General features: G+C 34.7%; 2 protein-coding genes across 3 annotated transcripts; both read right to left on the bottom strand.

Annotated features, from left to right (window-relative positions):
• Positions 1-66: 66 nt before the first annotated feature.
• On the bottom strand, positions 67-9,060 carry LOC132271137 (uridylate kinase PUMPKIN, chloroplastic-like). 2 transcript variants are annotated; one of them, XM_059772422.1, is made up of 7 exons: positions 8,333-9,060; positions 5,311-5,443; positions 5,116-5,169; positions 4,907-4,998; positions 1,663-1,898; positions 697-867; positions 67-604 (listed from the first exon to the last, which is right to left on the bottom strand). In XM_059772422.1, exons 1-7 carry the CDS (start codon positions 9,010-9,012, stop codon positions 507-509), a joined length of 1,464 nt encoding a protein of 487 aa, XP_059628405.1. In that variant the 5' UTR covers positions 9,013-9,060; the 3' UTR covers positions 67-506. The 2 variants fall into 2 exon arrangements, with proteins under 2 accessions (XP_059628405.1, XP_059628406.1); XM_059772423.1 differs by having other exon boundaries at positions 5,311-5,407.
• A 1,132-nt stretch (positions 9,061-10,192) lies between these two features.
• On the bottom strand, positions 10,193-15,900 carry LOC132271136 (uncharacterized). The gene is made up of 2 exons (XM_059772421.1): positions 15,484-15,900; positions 10,193-10,470 (listed from the first exon to the last, which is right to left on the bottom strand). Exons 1-2 carry the CDS (start codon positions 15,793-15,795, stop codon positions 10,357-10,359), a joined length of 426 nt encoding a protein of 141 aa, XP_059628404.1. The 5' UTR covers positions 15,796-15,900; the 3' UTR covers positions 10,193-10,356.
• Between the last annotated feature and the right edge of the window lie 753 nt (positions 15,901-16,653).

Genomic DNA, 16,653 nt, shown 5'->3' with positions numbered 1-16,653 from the left:
TTGCAAGAAGGGTGCATCGTATCATCATATATACATACATGACAGTTCCCTTATTTCCAATAAACATTTTTCGTCAAATGCATTGTGCATCACATTTCTAAAAATTTGTTTTTCCCCCTGCCAATAACATTAAAAAAAAAGGCATCGGCAGAAGAATTTACAGGCTGAGTAAACATTAAATAACAGCATAAGCCACCAAAACTCCCAACAAGAAGCTTCCTTCTTGTTGCTAAGCATTTATTGACTATGTGCTAATAAATTAAGGACTCTGGACAAAAGAAAGTTCTTCTACCACCCTCTCATTTATATTACAGAAGCCTCTCCATGTTATATGCAAAAGCTTGCTAAATATTGTTGGGCTGTGTCTCTTTTTTCTTTACTTTTTCTTTTTCCCCTTTGAAGAAAGATACCTTGCGTTGTCTTGAAGATATATTCTGGAGAATGCACTAATGGCAATTCCACGGACTCCATACCAGGGTTTAAAGTGTTGGTATGTTCTGAACACGTCAACTGATCCTTCCTGCTTGATCAATCAAGGTGCCAACTTGGTCTCCGCATAATGCTCTTGAAATGTTGCCAGGCTCTAGCAGGTTAAAGACTACAACTGCAAAAGAAGAGCGTACACTTTATAAAAGAATGTGGGGTTTTGAAACAAACGATGACTCGGAAAAAAAAAGGAGGGAGAGTATGGCCAACCTGGAATTCCATTCTCTTGACAGTATTGTATTGCCATCATGTCCATAGAGGTAATGCCCCTAGAAACAACCTCCCTGAAAGACATGTGATCTAGCACTGCATTGTTGTCAACAGATTGGCAATCATAGATGCCATTTACATTTGTACCTTTGAGGACAGCATCTGCATTAACTGAAGGTAAAATAAAAAATAAAAATAAAAAACCGTGTCATGATTTGCTATGAAAAAGGGTCCCAGCTTTAGAAAAGAAAGAAAAAACAATAAAGTGAAAAGGCAATGTGCATTTGTTATGGTTAGATATAAAATTTAACGAAATAAAATAAAAAAGAACAGCAGAACAGGAGAAAATCTGAAGATATAAATACAATGATCAGAAACAACCAAACATTTGTGAACACTTGGTTTATTTTCAATCTTTTGGGACAAGTGTCTGTGAATTCTTTCTGCACAGTTCTGGCCATCTGCTCATGTTTAGATTAAACAAGGTATATATCAGTGGCCAGCCATACAGGTCAATATGCACTCAGTGTACAGAAGGAGGTATATATGGTAAGCTGGGGTGGGTAGGGGGTTGAATAAAATATAAGTGAAATTGGGCAATCGATCTAAATTCAGGGATTTGAATTCAAAATTACAAATACATAAAAAGAATTGGAGTTGGATTGGACACATATGGGCTTTATATTTTGTTAGGATCCTTATTCAACTTCAAGTCTTTTGGCATGGATTTGAAACAACATCTATCATCTTGTTCCAAGTCCATCCATATGAGTTCTCAAATTCATCCATGCATCTTGTTGAAATTTAAAGTTCAGGTTTAAAAAAGGTAAATCTATACCATACTCGTTCAATTATAGAAACCAATCAGTCCATTGCAAATACCTCAAATCCACAAGCAACTATAATTTTCGAATAATCTAAACCAGAAATGAAAATCAATAAATCAAGAAAAGGAAAGGGTATTACTCTCAGAAGCTCTCAGAGCTGCTGCTGTGTCAGTGGTAAAGAGTGGATTTCCAACACCAGCACCAATGCCACCGAAGATGACAATTCTTCCTTTCTCAAGATGACGGATAGCACGTAGCCTGTTATATGGTTCAGCAACCTCTGGCATTGGAAATGCACTTTGCACACGCGTCTGAAAACCTAATTTCTCTAAAGCTGATTGAAGTAGTACAGAATTCATAACTGTTGCCATCATACTGACAACAAACCAACAGTGCATGGTCAGAAAAGAAACCAAGTTCAAAATAAGTTAAATATTCCACTCCAAGGGAAACAGGAATCTCACTAACATATACAATCATCTAAGGAGATAGATCTTAACTTCCATGAAATAGTAACAGTAGACACAGAAGGCCTTTTTTTTTCTTTTTTTTTTTCCTTTTCTTGATTGTTTGACTGAGATGGCTTTCATACTTATTTGTCATATTATCAGCATACAAAGAAGTCTTCATCATGGTTCTTACAGAAGCATTTTCTGCATAACGTCAATTTTCTAGACTAGGTGGGAAAAAGCAAAGTGAAGCTCCCCTTTTCTTTTCTGAAGTAGATGCAATGGCAGTTGCCATGGTGGGGTGAGGGGTGGGGGGATCATAAACCACGAGGTGAACTTAGCCCCAGATATGAACTGGGTATTAAGCCTGAGAGAATGGTAGATCACCCAAACCACCTTAAACACGCACCCAACTAAAAAGAAAAAGTTCTAAATCATTCCACTTGGCTTCTGCCATTACTTTTCCTACTCTAATGTGGGCACCTTTCATGGTTTCCAAGCCCTTTACATTGAATTTGGATAAGTGGGAGGGGAAAGTAAAGGGAGGATGAAAAAGAAAGAAAATGATAGTATTAATTTTTTATGTGTTGTATATTTTATGCATTTTCTCCCTCAGTCTTTTTCTAGTTTTTGCCAACCCACTTTGCATACTCATGTTTGCAACCAAGCTATGCAAATAACTGGGTAATGTCAACTGATTCCTAAACCATCAATGCATTGAACATGAACAATGTCACTCATGCATTGGATGTTTCAGTCACTACTTACAACAATGCTGCACAAATCATAACATCACCATAAATAGATGATATCATGTCTTCAAGAGCATAAACCAGGACAACCAAAAACTGATACAATAATAGTAATATCTGTTGCATTTTTCATTCATTGTTACAATTTCAGCATAAATACAAAATCATTTTATACTTTATCATAGTAAATAAGGCAATTTCATTAAACAATATATAATATAATTGCTTCCACAATAACACAGTACCGGTCATTACAAAATTAGACACTGTTAACAACAGCTTTGTTTTCCTAACATTGATCCAAATATAGCATAAAAGTGGTAATTTTTTTATAGAATTAATTGCTCTGATAATGGTTGCCACAATGGATTGCATCAGAACTATGAACTCAAAGCTTATATGAGATAAATTGATACAAAGGAAGCTCATTAACCAATGTTAACGCTACTGCAAAATAAACTCTTGAAATTCACAAGTTCTTGAACTTTTTTCATGTACCTCAAAATGCTACTTGAATCACTGTACTTCACCAGACCAATAAAAAAAAAATCTAAAACCAAAAAGTGAAAAGAAGAACAAACTTGCATTAATGCTACAGGAAAATACTACCTACTGGCACAGAGCCAGCATAGAGCTGGCCCCCTCATTTTATTTTATTTCTTTACTTTTATGTGTATAATTTTGTAAAATTTTCTCTCAAAAAATTCCCCCTTTCCAAAAATCCCTCTAATGATTGAAATTCCTTGTCTAAACCCTTCACTCGCTCCGTCACCCATGCAATGCAACTTTCTAAATATTGTTTTTCCTCCTCCTCCTCCTTTTGTTTTATTTATTTATTTATTTATTTTCCTCATATTAAATTTTCTTCTTCTTTCACTCATTTATGATATACGTCCAGTAACTTTTTTGTTTTCTCTATTCTTATTCTTTTCTCTCTCTCTCTCTCTCTCTCTCTCTCTCTCTCTCTCTTCTTCTTCTTCTTCTTCTTCTTTGAATTTTTTAAAGCAATTCTATAAATTTAATGACCGTATTTTATGTTTTTAATTATTTTCTTTATAGGATTTTTTTTTAGAACAGTGACATACTGTCTGAATCTTGCACATCTATTTTTGGGTTTGCTGTCTTACTAAATTTTTAGTTGGAATTTTTTTACTATATTCAAGGTGCCCCTTAAATAAATTAAAGCAATTCCAATTTTTTTTCTCTCTCTTTGCATACTCTCTCTCTCTTCTTCTTCTTCTTCTTCTTCTTCTTTAAATTTATTAAAGCAATTCTACAAGTTTAATGACCGTATTTTATGTTTTTAAGTTTTTCTTTACTGGAATTTTTTTGAGAACAGTGACATACTGTCTGAATCTTGCACATCTATTTTTGGGTGTGCTGTCTTGCTAAATTTTTAGTTGCCATATTAGTTGGATTTTTTATTTTTATTTTACGATATTCAATGTACCCCTGAAATAAATTCTTGACTCCGTCACTGCCCTAATACATCTCCATTCTATCCTGGACTTATTTAGTTTGCATATATTTTGCAAATACAACATCTCCATGTCTGTTCGACAGAATTTGAATGATACATTTCAATAAATGATTGCAAATGTTGATAAAGTCCCAGAATTTGTCAGTCAAATAATTATGACCACACCGATGGCATAAAGAGATATTTCAAGAAAAGACATGCACACAACCTAGGGCAGCAGTAAGACACAACCTAAGGGTAGCATGATAACCTAATGACGCAGTTGACACTAAACCATGACTGCCCCAACAACCCATATTCTTGATAATCATGTCTGTATGCATGTGACCTTCCCTTCCTTGACAAACGGATGAACAGGTGCGGACCATACACAGTATGCTAAGAATCATCTCTGAGCGAAGTGTTATATTGCTAGGTTTCTGGTCTTACCATCTCATTCTAGTTCTTGCAGAGGATTCAGACATACAGTCAACAAAAGTGGCATAGTTTTTTAATAACATACCCATAATAAAACTGCACTTCATTTTTGGTAACAAAACGGAATTGGCTGCTTTGACAGAATATAATGAGCAAAAATGGAGGTAAAAGGCTAAATTTGGGAAAGGAATAATCAAGGTACGGTAGTATTCAAATGCTAATTTGGATAAAATGCAAGTTAGTTTGTAGAGGAAAACTCAATATGCCAGTCAATAGGAAAATTACCCAATTTGGTATGCTGTAGGTCTATCTAGGCCAGTAGCTGATACCCATGAGTCCCCACAAAAGAAGTTACGACCTCCAACTACAATAGCCACCTACATCTCACAAGCATCTTGCAATCATTAAAAAAAAAAAAAATCAGGAAACTCAATGCTTTGAAAGCTAACGAAGTGGCTAGCAAAGTGAGAAAAACAAGGGAATCTAGGAAATACCTCAACACCAACGCGGCAAGCTGTTGCTATTTCTCTAGCAATCTGCAAAGCCACCTAACAATAGAAAGATTCAGTCAGCACATAGATTACATTACAGGGAGCCAAAAGAGTATGTTAAGTTGATGCAAGCCCTTTATTCTTAATCAAGACAGATCTGAACAGATACTAATTATTACAAACGAGATAAACTTGCACCTTTGGGTCAACACTCTGACTGTTCCTGGACAATGCAACACCACTAATTTTGAACACTACTCGCCGCCATTTTAGCGCTGGCATTGATTTGGATTTACTGTTTGCAAAGGCAGAAACATTGTCAGGTGCATATCTGCCCAGAAATTAAAGGATGACACCAGAAGTTATGATAATAATCATGCAATGTAGTGCTAGTTACAGTTACTCATAAGCAAGTGATCCTATCAACAAGGTCTAACAGCTAAATTTTATGTTTTGTGATGTCCCATTATGATGAGGTCCAACTATAAAGTAAAAGGTGAGGAAAATTCAATAATAGCAGTACTTCCAGCCGAAACAAGTGTTTATACATGGTTTACAGCTCATCAAACACAACATCATATACGAGATGAAATGATTACAAATAAGTATTACTTTTCATTTTATTGAAACATAGACCGAGTCTACTATACTTTTTTTATTTATAAAATTTGATGATTCTATAAAATGAATTAAAAGACAGAGTAACTTTTAATAATGAATTAAAAGGCAGAGTAACTTTTTAATAATCAGACAGATTAGAACTTGAGCGAGTCTGATCTAAGTATCAGTCATGGATAAGGGTAAATCTGTCATTTAATGGAAAGAATCATCTGTCTCTATCTAAGTGCTGCAAGATTATTGGATAACCATTTCGGCGCATCAGGAGGCAGTTATATTAATTTGTAGCAATGCATTACATCAAGAACATCACCATCTGAGATCTTAAAAAAGCAATTAAAGAAAAAGGTCTCTGACTCATAGCATCACACCAGATAATTCCATACTTCATCGGAATCAGACCGTCAGATCTTTGACATGTAGGAGACACATTAGGATTTGTATGTAGGGCAACGTGACTTTTGGCTTCATCATAATCCTCGATTATCAAGGATTTTAAAGATGTTCCTCTTATGATTCAAAAATTAGATTGCGGCCTGAGGCTAAGTCCTTGGGCCTTCAGAAAACATCCTCATATTGAAGTTACCAAGTGTAACTTTCAGTTGCATTCCTAGGAATTTGGGGCAAATAGAGAGGGTGGCATTTTCTAAGATCATGGGTGGAGAATTTTCTTTAAACTATTTGAAGCCAGCTGGTCAAGGAAATGTTGTTAAAGTGGAGACTTAAGCTGAAGGTCTTTAAGAGAAGTCCCTTTGTCAATGAACCATCCCTTGGTGCAGGGAAATTGGTAGGGTAATAAAGAAGATAACTTTGTAGACAGGAAAGAAAAAAAAAAAAAAATCCTTTGATATTGTGATCACTTGATCAAGCTTGTAATGTGTTAGTTGCTATGCATCTTTTTATCTTCTTTGATCTATTTTCTTTCTTTTTTATAAGTTTTCTCTTCTGAGATCTATTGTAAGGCCGATTTCTTGGCGAAGATGGTGCAACCTCACTTGAGGTAGTTTGTTTCCACTTTCACAGTTTTATGTCATGCTCAACTTTATACATTGTCAATTATTTGAATAAAATCTTCTTGTTTCCTATCGCATAAAGAAAATAAATAAATTCAAAACTAAAAGGGAGTTTTTTTATGAATATAGGGCACAATCTATATGGATCTACAGTTACTGGATTTTTCAATCCAGATTTGAAGAGGGCAACTACACAGAAAGTCCTTTTTATTTTGTGGTACAAGAGTTGTCATCTTGGTAACTATCTTTTTCAAAAAAATCAAAATAGAAAAGTAAAAGTAAACATTACAAAGTTATGTATTGCTTATAGTAAGTTCATTTTTGCTTTGTATAAAATGTACACTTTTAAGCTGACAAATATTGCTACTGATATAATGTAGAAATAACCAGCTTCATGAGATCCTCAAATTCTTCTATATCACGAGTTGCTAAAACCACCAACCTAGGGCATTAAAGATTCTTGAAATTTCAAGATTGCAACAATTCTCTTCGATCTGATTAACTGCCATGAATAAAAGAGCTAGGGATACAGGAACGTATTCACATAGTCATGGAAGAACAGGACTATTTCAGACACAAATCTATAAGCACATTTTTTTAAAAGTAAAATTCATTAAAAACAAAAAATGCCTCAAAGGGGAGCGCATATCCTAACCCTGTCCGAAAAATCAACATTATCTTCTTCAGATGTACATATGTGCCCTTTCACCCCAAAAAAAAAAATAAGAAACCAAATATAGAGTGTTTCAATATCCAAATTGGAGCTTCCACACCCTCAAAGGACCTTCAATTTCATAAATAGAGAAGCACATTAACAACAACTTGATGAGGCTACAAGACTAGACAATAGAAGCACCAAGAAGTTAAATCACTATGATGCACAGTCAATTAGAGGAAACCAAGCAATAGAGTACAGGGTTGATAAAATTTCCAGCAGTCTCACATACCCTCCTCTCATTACGTGAAGATGCAATTTTGCATTGATCCTTTTAAGTCAGCTTATGCCTAATGGCCACACAAAATTTCCACCTTCAACTTCCTTACATATTCACCTTAACCCATTAGCAGCTAAGAATTGTCAGTGCATATTACAACAGGAATTCAAAATTTTTTTTTTTTTTTAAATAAAATTTAAATTGAAGCAGACAAAGACGGTGCAACAGATGTATATTGGAGTATAAAAAAGCATAAAAAACCAATTTCCCTAAATAAAAAAAAAAAAAATCAACTCTACTTTTTCGATGAATAATAAAAAACTAAAAAAAAGAGTAATTTTCTTAAGGTCAAGGATGGACATCTCCAAAGCCTAGAAAATCATTCTGCATCTCCAAACAATCTCATTCTTTAAATTTAAAAATATTTATGACGATTTTCATGCCACCATCAATTTCCCTTAAAATGCCAATTAGACAATATATTCAACAAGAGAAACCAACGAATTGAGTTCTTCGATCATAAAAACATTGCAATGAGCGTCATACATTTCAGGTAAATAGCAATCCAAGACTTCAAACATGAAAAATACAACAGAAGAAAACAAGAATAATAACAATTATGCAGTATAAACATGTATTTAAACAGTGATATACCTCTTTGATTGCCTAATCACACTAGCAGAGTTTCCTCCACCAGACTTATCTTCATCAGAAACACTCTTTATTGACACTGAATTGCCCACAATCACCTCCATCTTCTTAAACCAGGGCCAATTACTAGCCATTAAGCCACCGCCATTCATCCTCTGAAACTCAACTTTATACCTCTTCTTCAAATTATCAATCTTGTTCTTACACTGTTCCATACTCTTACAAGACTTTTGCGTATCACACCTCTCATTCACGATCTCGGCCACCACTTCCCAATCTCTCCCCCGTAAATTACTTCGATTCAACTGCAAATACTTCTCTGTGTATGCATCGAGAAGAAACGCAATCGCTGAGTCGCTCCACTCCTCGCGATCCTTCCGGTGATCGACGCGGAACTCGCCGCTGGAATCGGCGGCTGCACCGCCATGTTTGGGCTTCTTGTGGTGGTTGGAATTTCTCTTGCCGTTCCGAGTGGTGGTTTCAGGTCTATTCTGGTCGGAGGATTCGTCGCCTGCGTCGGCGAAGGAGTTGGCGTCGGCATTCTGAGAGTAGAACTCGGCGGAGTTACCGGCGCCGGTGAATTTATCGGCGGTTGCGCAGTGAGAGGCGAAGGTCTGGTGCCGGTGAGAGTTGTCGTCGTCGTCTTCGGTGATGAGAGGGAAGCCTTGGTTGCATGAGGCCATGGGAGTGTAGTGTAGAGAGAGAGAGTTGGGAGGAGAGAGAAGACGGAAAGAAGCATAGACAAAACAAAACTGTGTGTTAAAAGGTTGACGGTGTTGTCTCTGTCGTTACAGTTTCGTAACGCTTCCGTCAGAACTGGCTTTGCCGTTAATTCTCGCAACACGTGTTCTTACGGATCGTGACGCTTCCGTCAAAACTGGCTTTTTTTAGTATTTTAGTTTTGACCACGGAGTCACATGTTTGATTACTGTTTTATTGGTTTTTCATTCATTAGTGGACTTTTAATTCTAGTCATTATTTATTTATTTATTTATTTGGAAAAAGAATTATAGAGTTTAAACATGTGATTTGATTTGCAGGCTCAGAAAAGGAAAGGCCGTTTTATTTGATACTGAAATCAAAATTTTATATTTTGTGTTGCTTGACAATGAAAAAAAAAAATAATTATAATAAAATAAAATATTTTTCAAAACCTCAATTCATCTAATACCTTTACAATTTTGGAGTTAACTCTAATTGAATTTCTTTTTAATACTAACAAATACTATATTAAAATAACAGTTGCTTACTAGATTCTCTCCAAATCATGTCAGTATTTTAGAAGAAATACTAATAGGCCACAAGACATTTGGTGAGGTCCCTTTTAAGTTGACCAGTCCTTATTTCATAAGAGAAATCGCCAATTACAAAAAAATATTAGGATGAGAAATCGCCAATTACAAAAAAATATTAGGATGAGCAGTGATTGTTATCTTTGTCTCCGTCATCTTTGTGAAATTTCTTTTATGTTAATTATTGTGAAAGTTAACTAAGAAATATATATATATTGTTAAAGTTCTTCAATAATGTAACTTGTTATTTAGTAATCATATTATAGGGAAAAAAAGAAAAAAAAAAATCATATTATGATGGTAAAAAATTAACAGCCCAGAAGTCCTCTTATCGTACTGGGATTATATACGTTGAACCATTTGGATCTTAAAAACTAATCAAACTTAATGTACGAAGCAAAAAAACTTACTTCTTCAGCTGGACTCTAGATGACATAAATCTTAAAATTTTATGCCTAGTTTGTATGTACAATTCATCAATGCAAAGCTGGAGATGCAACTGGAAGCATAGGATTGAAAATTTTAAAAGCATGGAATGGAGAATCTGTGAAAATTAAACCACAAAAAGGCATTGGCAAAAGAGAAAGCTGTGCTTGTTGAAACTTACTGTTAATCAAGAAAAAGAAAATATATATGGTCTGTAATCCACCAACTGAAAATTCAAATTTATACATTGCACAACTACCAGAACTCTCTCATATCCAACACAAGAAGGAATCTCCGAGGCAGTGAAAGCTAATTGTCGTCGTCCGGAGATGGTTCTTCATCAGATGACCTCTTGTTTATCCTCCTCTCGTTCCATCTCGCCCATAGCCACTTCAAAATAAAGAACCCTCCAACAGCGTATACCTGAGAATCACCGCAGCCAAATAGATTAAATTAAGTTTTTGTATACACAGCAAAGAAAATAAAAGGAAAATTTAGTGTTTCCAAAAGGGAAAACTTCCCCTTGCTTCCCTTCTTTCTACCTTTCTTCCACTATTTCCTCCTACCACACAGACATAAATTTCATCAAAAATAAATATGATCTCCAACTCTTCGAATGCTATAGATCCATACATAAGTTTATTTATAAAACTGAAGTCTCAAAATCCAGATGGTTAATGTGCTTTATATACTCTATTGCATCTCCACTGACACTTTCTTAAGGTTTCTTGCTTCTTCCAGTCGAACCATAGGCTTTGATTTTAAAAGGGCACAAAAAAATCAAGCACACTTTTCACAGAAAATTCGAACAGAATTTCATAGGAGAAGCACTACAAACAACAAAATTTAAACGGAAAATATATATATATATATCAAAATGATAACAGCATTAACGTAAACAGTAAACACACTTAACAGTGAATTCATGCAGTGCACGGCCACGTGGACTAAGGAGGGTTCCGAGAGAGAGAAGAAGAGAAAAGGGAGGGGGAAGAAATTAATTTCGTGGCTGATTTTTGTTGTATAAAACTATAAAAAAAATCCCAAATCGAAGTCACTACATTTTAAAATTTATATGTGATTTAAATTTAAAAAATAAAACAAAATCATAATGGAAAATAAATTTCCATCCATATAATTGTTTATGATAGGATAAAAACAATTGATCACAAAACAAACATAGAAGGAAAAATCCTATTTGTAAACATCAACCAATTCTTGGCACTTAAAATGACTTGAATTCCACTTGCCAATAAAGTATTTTGACTCTTTTTATCTAAAAGGGGTCAAAAACCACAGTATTCATATTAAAATAAGAAACCAGTTTATCGGATGAGGAAATTGTTGAATCTATTTACCTACACTAATGTGTTTTTATCTGCATAAACGGGTAAGAAATATGAGTTCCCCTACCCCTTCCCTCCCCTTCCCTCTCTTTTCTTCTCTCTCAGAACCCCTCTGTAGTCCATGCACTGCATTAACTTATAGCTAATTTTTGTTGTACAAAACTACAAAATTTTCCCAAATCTTCAATAGAATTGAAGTCACTACATTTTAAAAGTTATATGAGATTTAAATTTAAAAAATAAAACAAAATCATAATGCAAAATAAATTTCCGTCCATATAATTGTTTATGATAGGATAAAAACAATTTGATCACAAAACAAACATAGAAGGAAAAGTCCTATAAACATCAACCAATTCTTGCCACTAAATGACTTGAATTCCACTTGCCAATTAAGTATTTTGTCCGGTCAAGAACTAAAACTCAATCCATATAAAACTGTGTGAACGTTATATGAACCATCCAATCTGTCATAAATCTTTAATTTTAAGAAATTATTATATTAAGAAATTATAGAAACTATTTAAAAAATACTTATGGCATTAACTCGTCAAGTACTTATTACTTTTGTCCTGATATTTCAAAATTGTTTGGATCTCAAGATCGACTCTTTTTATCTAATTCATATTAAAATAAGAAACCAGTTTACCAGATGAGTCAGAAATTGTTGAATCTATTAATATGTGTTTTATTTACTGGGAAAAAAAAATAAATAAATAAAAATAAAAATATTAATTAATGTGTTTTTATCTGCATAAACGGGTAGGAAATATGACCCCCTATTAGTAGTGTATAAATTCATCGATTTGGGAAAGAAAGTGATAAATCAAGAAACTAATAAAATCAATAATAGTACATATATTAACATACCAAAACACCTCCCCAAACATAAATAAAATTTGCAAAATAAGTACCTGTATATTTGTAAAGTTATACAAGTTATTACTACTAATAAGAAGATGAATCTAAGTAATTGCTAGTTCAGTTAACTCGTCTTTCCTCAAAGAATGTCAGTTACAAAAATATAATAGAGCCTATGTAGGTGAGAAGGGATAAGTTGATTTAGGCTAAAAGTGCCACAATGAGGAGGGGAGGCCCTTAGATGTCACGACGATTAAAGACGATTTCTCAAATTTTAAGCTTTTCACAATTTGATATGCCAAGTGACAGGAGGTATTCACCTTGGAAAGTACTCATTCAGCTTTCAAATAATTTATATCCGATCCCTTTTGGAACCATCATCCACATTCAAAAGAGTTTATTGGTCAACTAATATGGTTATATATTATTGAAATCGAGACTTCTAGACCTATAAAATGGATCAAAACCAAATTGAAGCTAGATATGATCATATATCCTAACAAATAAGAGCACAGACAGGAACCAAATTGAATTGAAGGTGCAGAAAATGAGCAAAAAGGAACAGAATGGGAATTGCAAGAATTAGGGGTGCACACGGTTCGGTTCCTTACGGTTCCAGTCGGAACCAGAACCGTTCACAACGGTTCCTTAAAAATGGAACCAGAACCGGAACCGTATAGTATGGAACCGAACCATAGAACCGGTTCGGTTCCATGAGAACCGTTAACTGTTTGGTTTTTTTGTTACAGAAATGTTCCCTGCATACAACACTTAACAGAATACAACACTTTAACACTGAAATGTTCCCTGAATACAACACTTAACACTGAAATGTTGTAACTTGTAACTCAATGGTGTTCCATAACTTCCATTACTTAACACTTAACAGAAATTAAGAATACAATATCAAAAATATAAATATAAATAAATACAGAATACAGAAAATAAAACTGATAATTAAGTCTGATAGTATAAATTATATAATATTACATCCCATCCCATGGTAATAATAAACTGAAATCTGAAATTCTGAATAACCTTTCAAAATAAAAAAACTGATAGTTTGAAATTCTAAATACTAAATTCCTAAAATAAAATACTGAATTACAGAATTAGACTATTAGTGCATTTCCACATAAACTGAAAAAAAGTATTATGCTGCTGGCCTGCTGCTGCATAAATCTGGGATGGGAGTGAGGATGAATGACTGATGAGAAATCTGAGATGGGAGTGATATTAAAAAGGAATAGATAGAAAAAATAGTTTAGAAACCAACATATGTGACAGATCAATCAAGGACTTACCGAGTAATCTGAGATCGGAGACGATTAATGATGAAATCTGAGATGGCGAGGGCGATGAGGACTGAATCGACGAGGAAGCTTGAGATGAGACTTGAGAGGAGGCGAGGGCGATGAGGACTGAGGAGATGAGAGGAGGCGACTCAGGCGAGGGCGATGAGAGGTCAGAGGGGGCAAGGGTTAGCTTAGGGTTCATCTGTTTAGAAGATAGATTGAGAATTTGAGAGGAGGCGAGGACTAAGAGAGTGAGAGATTTAGGGCAAAAAAATTAAAGAAGTATGTTTTATTGTTTTTCACGCTTTTTTTTTTTTTTTTTTTTTTTTTTTTTTTTTTCACGCGTCTAAGTCTCTTTGACTCTTTACAGTTTACTCTTTATTATAAAATTAAATATAATATATATATATATATATATATATATATATATATATATATATATATATACGGTTTCGGTTCTTACCGGTTCCCACGGGCTGGAACCGGAACCGTATGCCCACGGTTCCTAAATTCGGAACCGGAACCGAAGCTTTGGTTCCGACTCGGTTCTCACGGTTCTTTTGTGCACCCCTAGCAAGAATCCTAGGAAGATGGTTTAAAAGATATGGTTTTTTTTTTATTTATAAGTAAGACAATTGTATAGAAGCGCTCAAAAGGGGAGCGAAGGCCAAAAGAACTACACAGGGCCAAAAAGATATCGTTTTTGATAGCTACAACTGGCAGAGCAAAATCCCGTTCCCATCTTGAAATTAGGCACATAAAAAGTTTATGTAGCACTAAAAATCAATCATAGCTACAATTGGCAGAGCAAAATTGTATTCCCATCTTGAAATTAGGCACATGAAAAGTTTATGAAGCACTAAAAATTAATCATGTGTTTCAGGTGGCAAATCCTATGATTAATTTTATCACACCGGAACTACTACTATGGTGCCACTTATCAATATTTGACATCAGTTGCAGATATACAAAGCATCTCAAATTATTGCCCATATATTTACAAATATGGCCTCCCGAGCATCCATGAAACTAAACCCTCTAAATGTACAAGTTAGTTGGCTTAGCCAGCCAAAGGGATGACAACCATTAAAACTTCATACAATTGACTAAAATGAGATCCAAACCCTCGCACAGTCATTAAGAAATAGATGGAAGAGGGACGGAGAAAATAAACACATTTTGAATGTTATGTTTACAGCTGCTTTTTGTAGTTGCACAAGGTACAACGAATAGCAAGACCTAATTGCAAACTTAAAGTAGTATACTATTAATTCAAACTTGTCCATATTTGAGGAACTTAGACAACTTGATTCTTTTCCTTTTTAGTGTTTGTCTGCCAAATTTTTTAAGTTTAACATAATTGTCAAGTTTTTCATCTAATTCAACAAAAAAGATAAAAATTAAAATGGGTCTTAATACAACCATAACTTAGGGCAAACCCAGTGCACGAGGCTCCCGCAATTAAGGGGTATGGGAGGGTCAGACGTATGCAGCATTCTCTTTGCATGAAGAGAAGAGGTTGTCTCCTTTCTTTCGAACCCTGTGACATTCTGGTCACAATGGAGCAACCTCATCGCGCCACGGCTCCCCTACCAAATTTCGCCACAGATTTCTGAAACTCTGGCCAAATTTTGACCTGATTCAATTTGACAAACCAGTCCAGACCCAAACTGTGCCATAAATTAGCAAATACTCTGTGAGTCTTAAATCCAAGAAGCCACATATTTTTTTCTGTTTTAGCCGGCAGAAACTAATTAAAAAGAAGACCAATATTCAAAATCTGATTCCTTAAACCATCGCGTATTTTCTCAAAAACCAAACACATCCAAACAAGAAACCAATAAATACATAACCCTCAACACACATGATGACGATGGCAAATTAAGAGACAATTCCAATAAAATTAACTAGAACTTATGAACAGATCATAGTACCTGCCACAGAACCACGGGGTTGGTGTTCTGTTCACCCTCCTCAGCTTCGAGTTTCAAAGGAGGAATCTCCGGCCGGGTATCGGGAAACTTCACGGCGACCCGCTTACTCTCTTCCGCTTTCTCAACCACAGTTGTCGCTGGTTTCTCCGAAACGGAAGCCTCTGACTTCTTCTCTGTCGCCTCTCGCTTGAATGGAAAGAAGTCCGAGAAGGGAGGTTTCTGGAAGAGAGAGAAAAAAGGGTTGGGTTTCTTGGGTTCTTGGTCTCCGCTCGCCATTGCTGAGGGTTCGCGCTTTGGTTCGATCTCTGCCATGTCTCGGCGTTGTGTTTTGATTTGGGGGCGATGGAGGTTACAGAGAAGACTCTAGTAGGACAAAGAGAGAGAACAAAGGGCTCTAGAGGGCTGCGATAGGAACAATTTTTATTTTTATTTTTTTAGGGTACTATAAAAATATAAAAATTTATTTTATATAATGATGTAATTAACTTTTTATAGTCTTAACAAAGTAATAAATCTCAAACGTGAGATATTTAAAAATTTGAAAGTAATAAGTGTAATTAATTTACCCTTGTTTTTAAAGTGGTCTTATTTTGGCACCAACTCCGGCGGAAAAAAGGGTTGGGTGTCGATCTAAGGGTATTACCATATTATACTAGACAGTTCACGATCTATTTAATAATTGTGTCAAGAACCCTCAAAACTAATTCAACCTATTTATTACTATATAACCCATTTAATAAAATAAATTATTATATTATTTAAATTAATAATAATAATCAATTGAATAATAAATACTAGAAAAATATAAGTTTCAATTCAACCAAATTACTAAATAATCTCTAATTTACAAAAGAATAAATAATAAGATATAAGTTTAAATAGTTATTTTAGAACTTAAATAAAACAAAATTTTATGACACGTATAGTTAAACAGGTATAAATGGGTTTACACAGGTTGAACTCCTTAACCCAAACACGACACGATTAAGTAAACGGGTTAATCGTGTCGACTCGTTTATGACCCGAACCCATTTAAGGTCAACCCAAACCCACTTCCCTCGTGTCGTATTGACGAATTGTGTCAAATTTTGCCACCCCTAATTCTATCCACGACCTCTAAAGTGTGAGATTATTCTTTTAGGTTAAGGTTGGTTAGATTGAAATTATCAG

Source organism: Cornus florida, unplaced genomic scaffold (assembly GCF_030987335.1).
Source record: "Cornus florida cultivar Cherokee Brave unplaced genomic scaffold, ASM3098733v1 CherokeeBrave_3.0.0_Hap2_Chr08, whole genome shotgun sequence".
NCBI classification, from domain to species: Eukaryota; Viridiplantae; Streptophyta; class Magnoliopsida; order Cornales; family Cornaceae; genus Cornus; species Cornus florida.
This window is presented reverse-complemented; position numbering and strand designations above follow the sequence as displayed.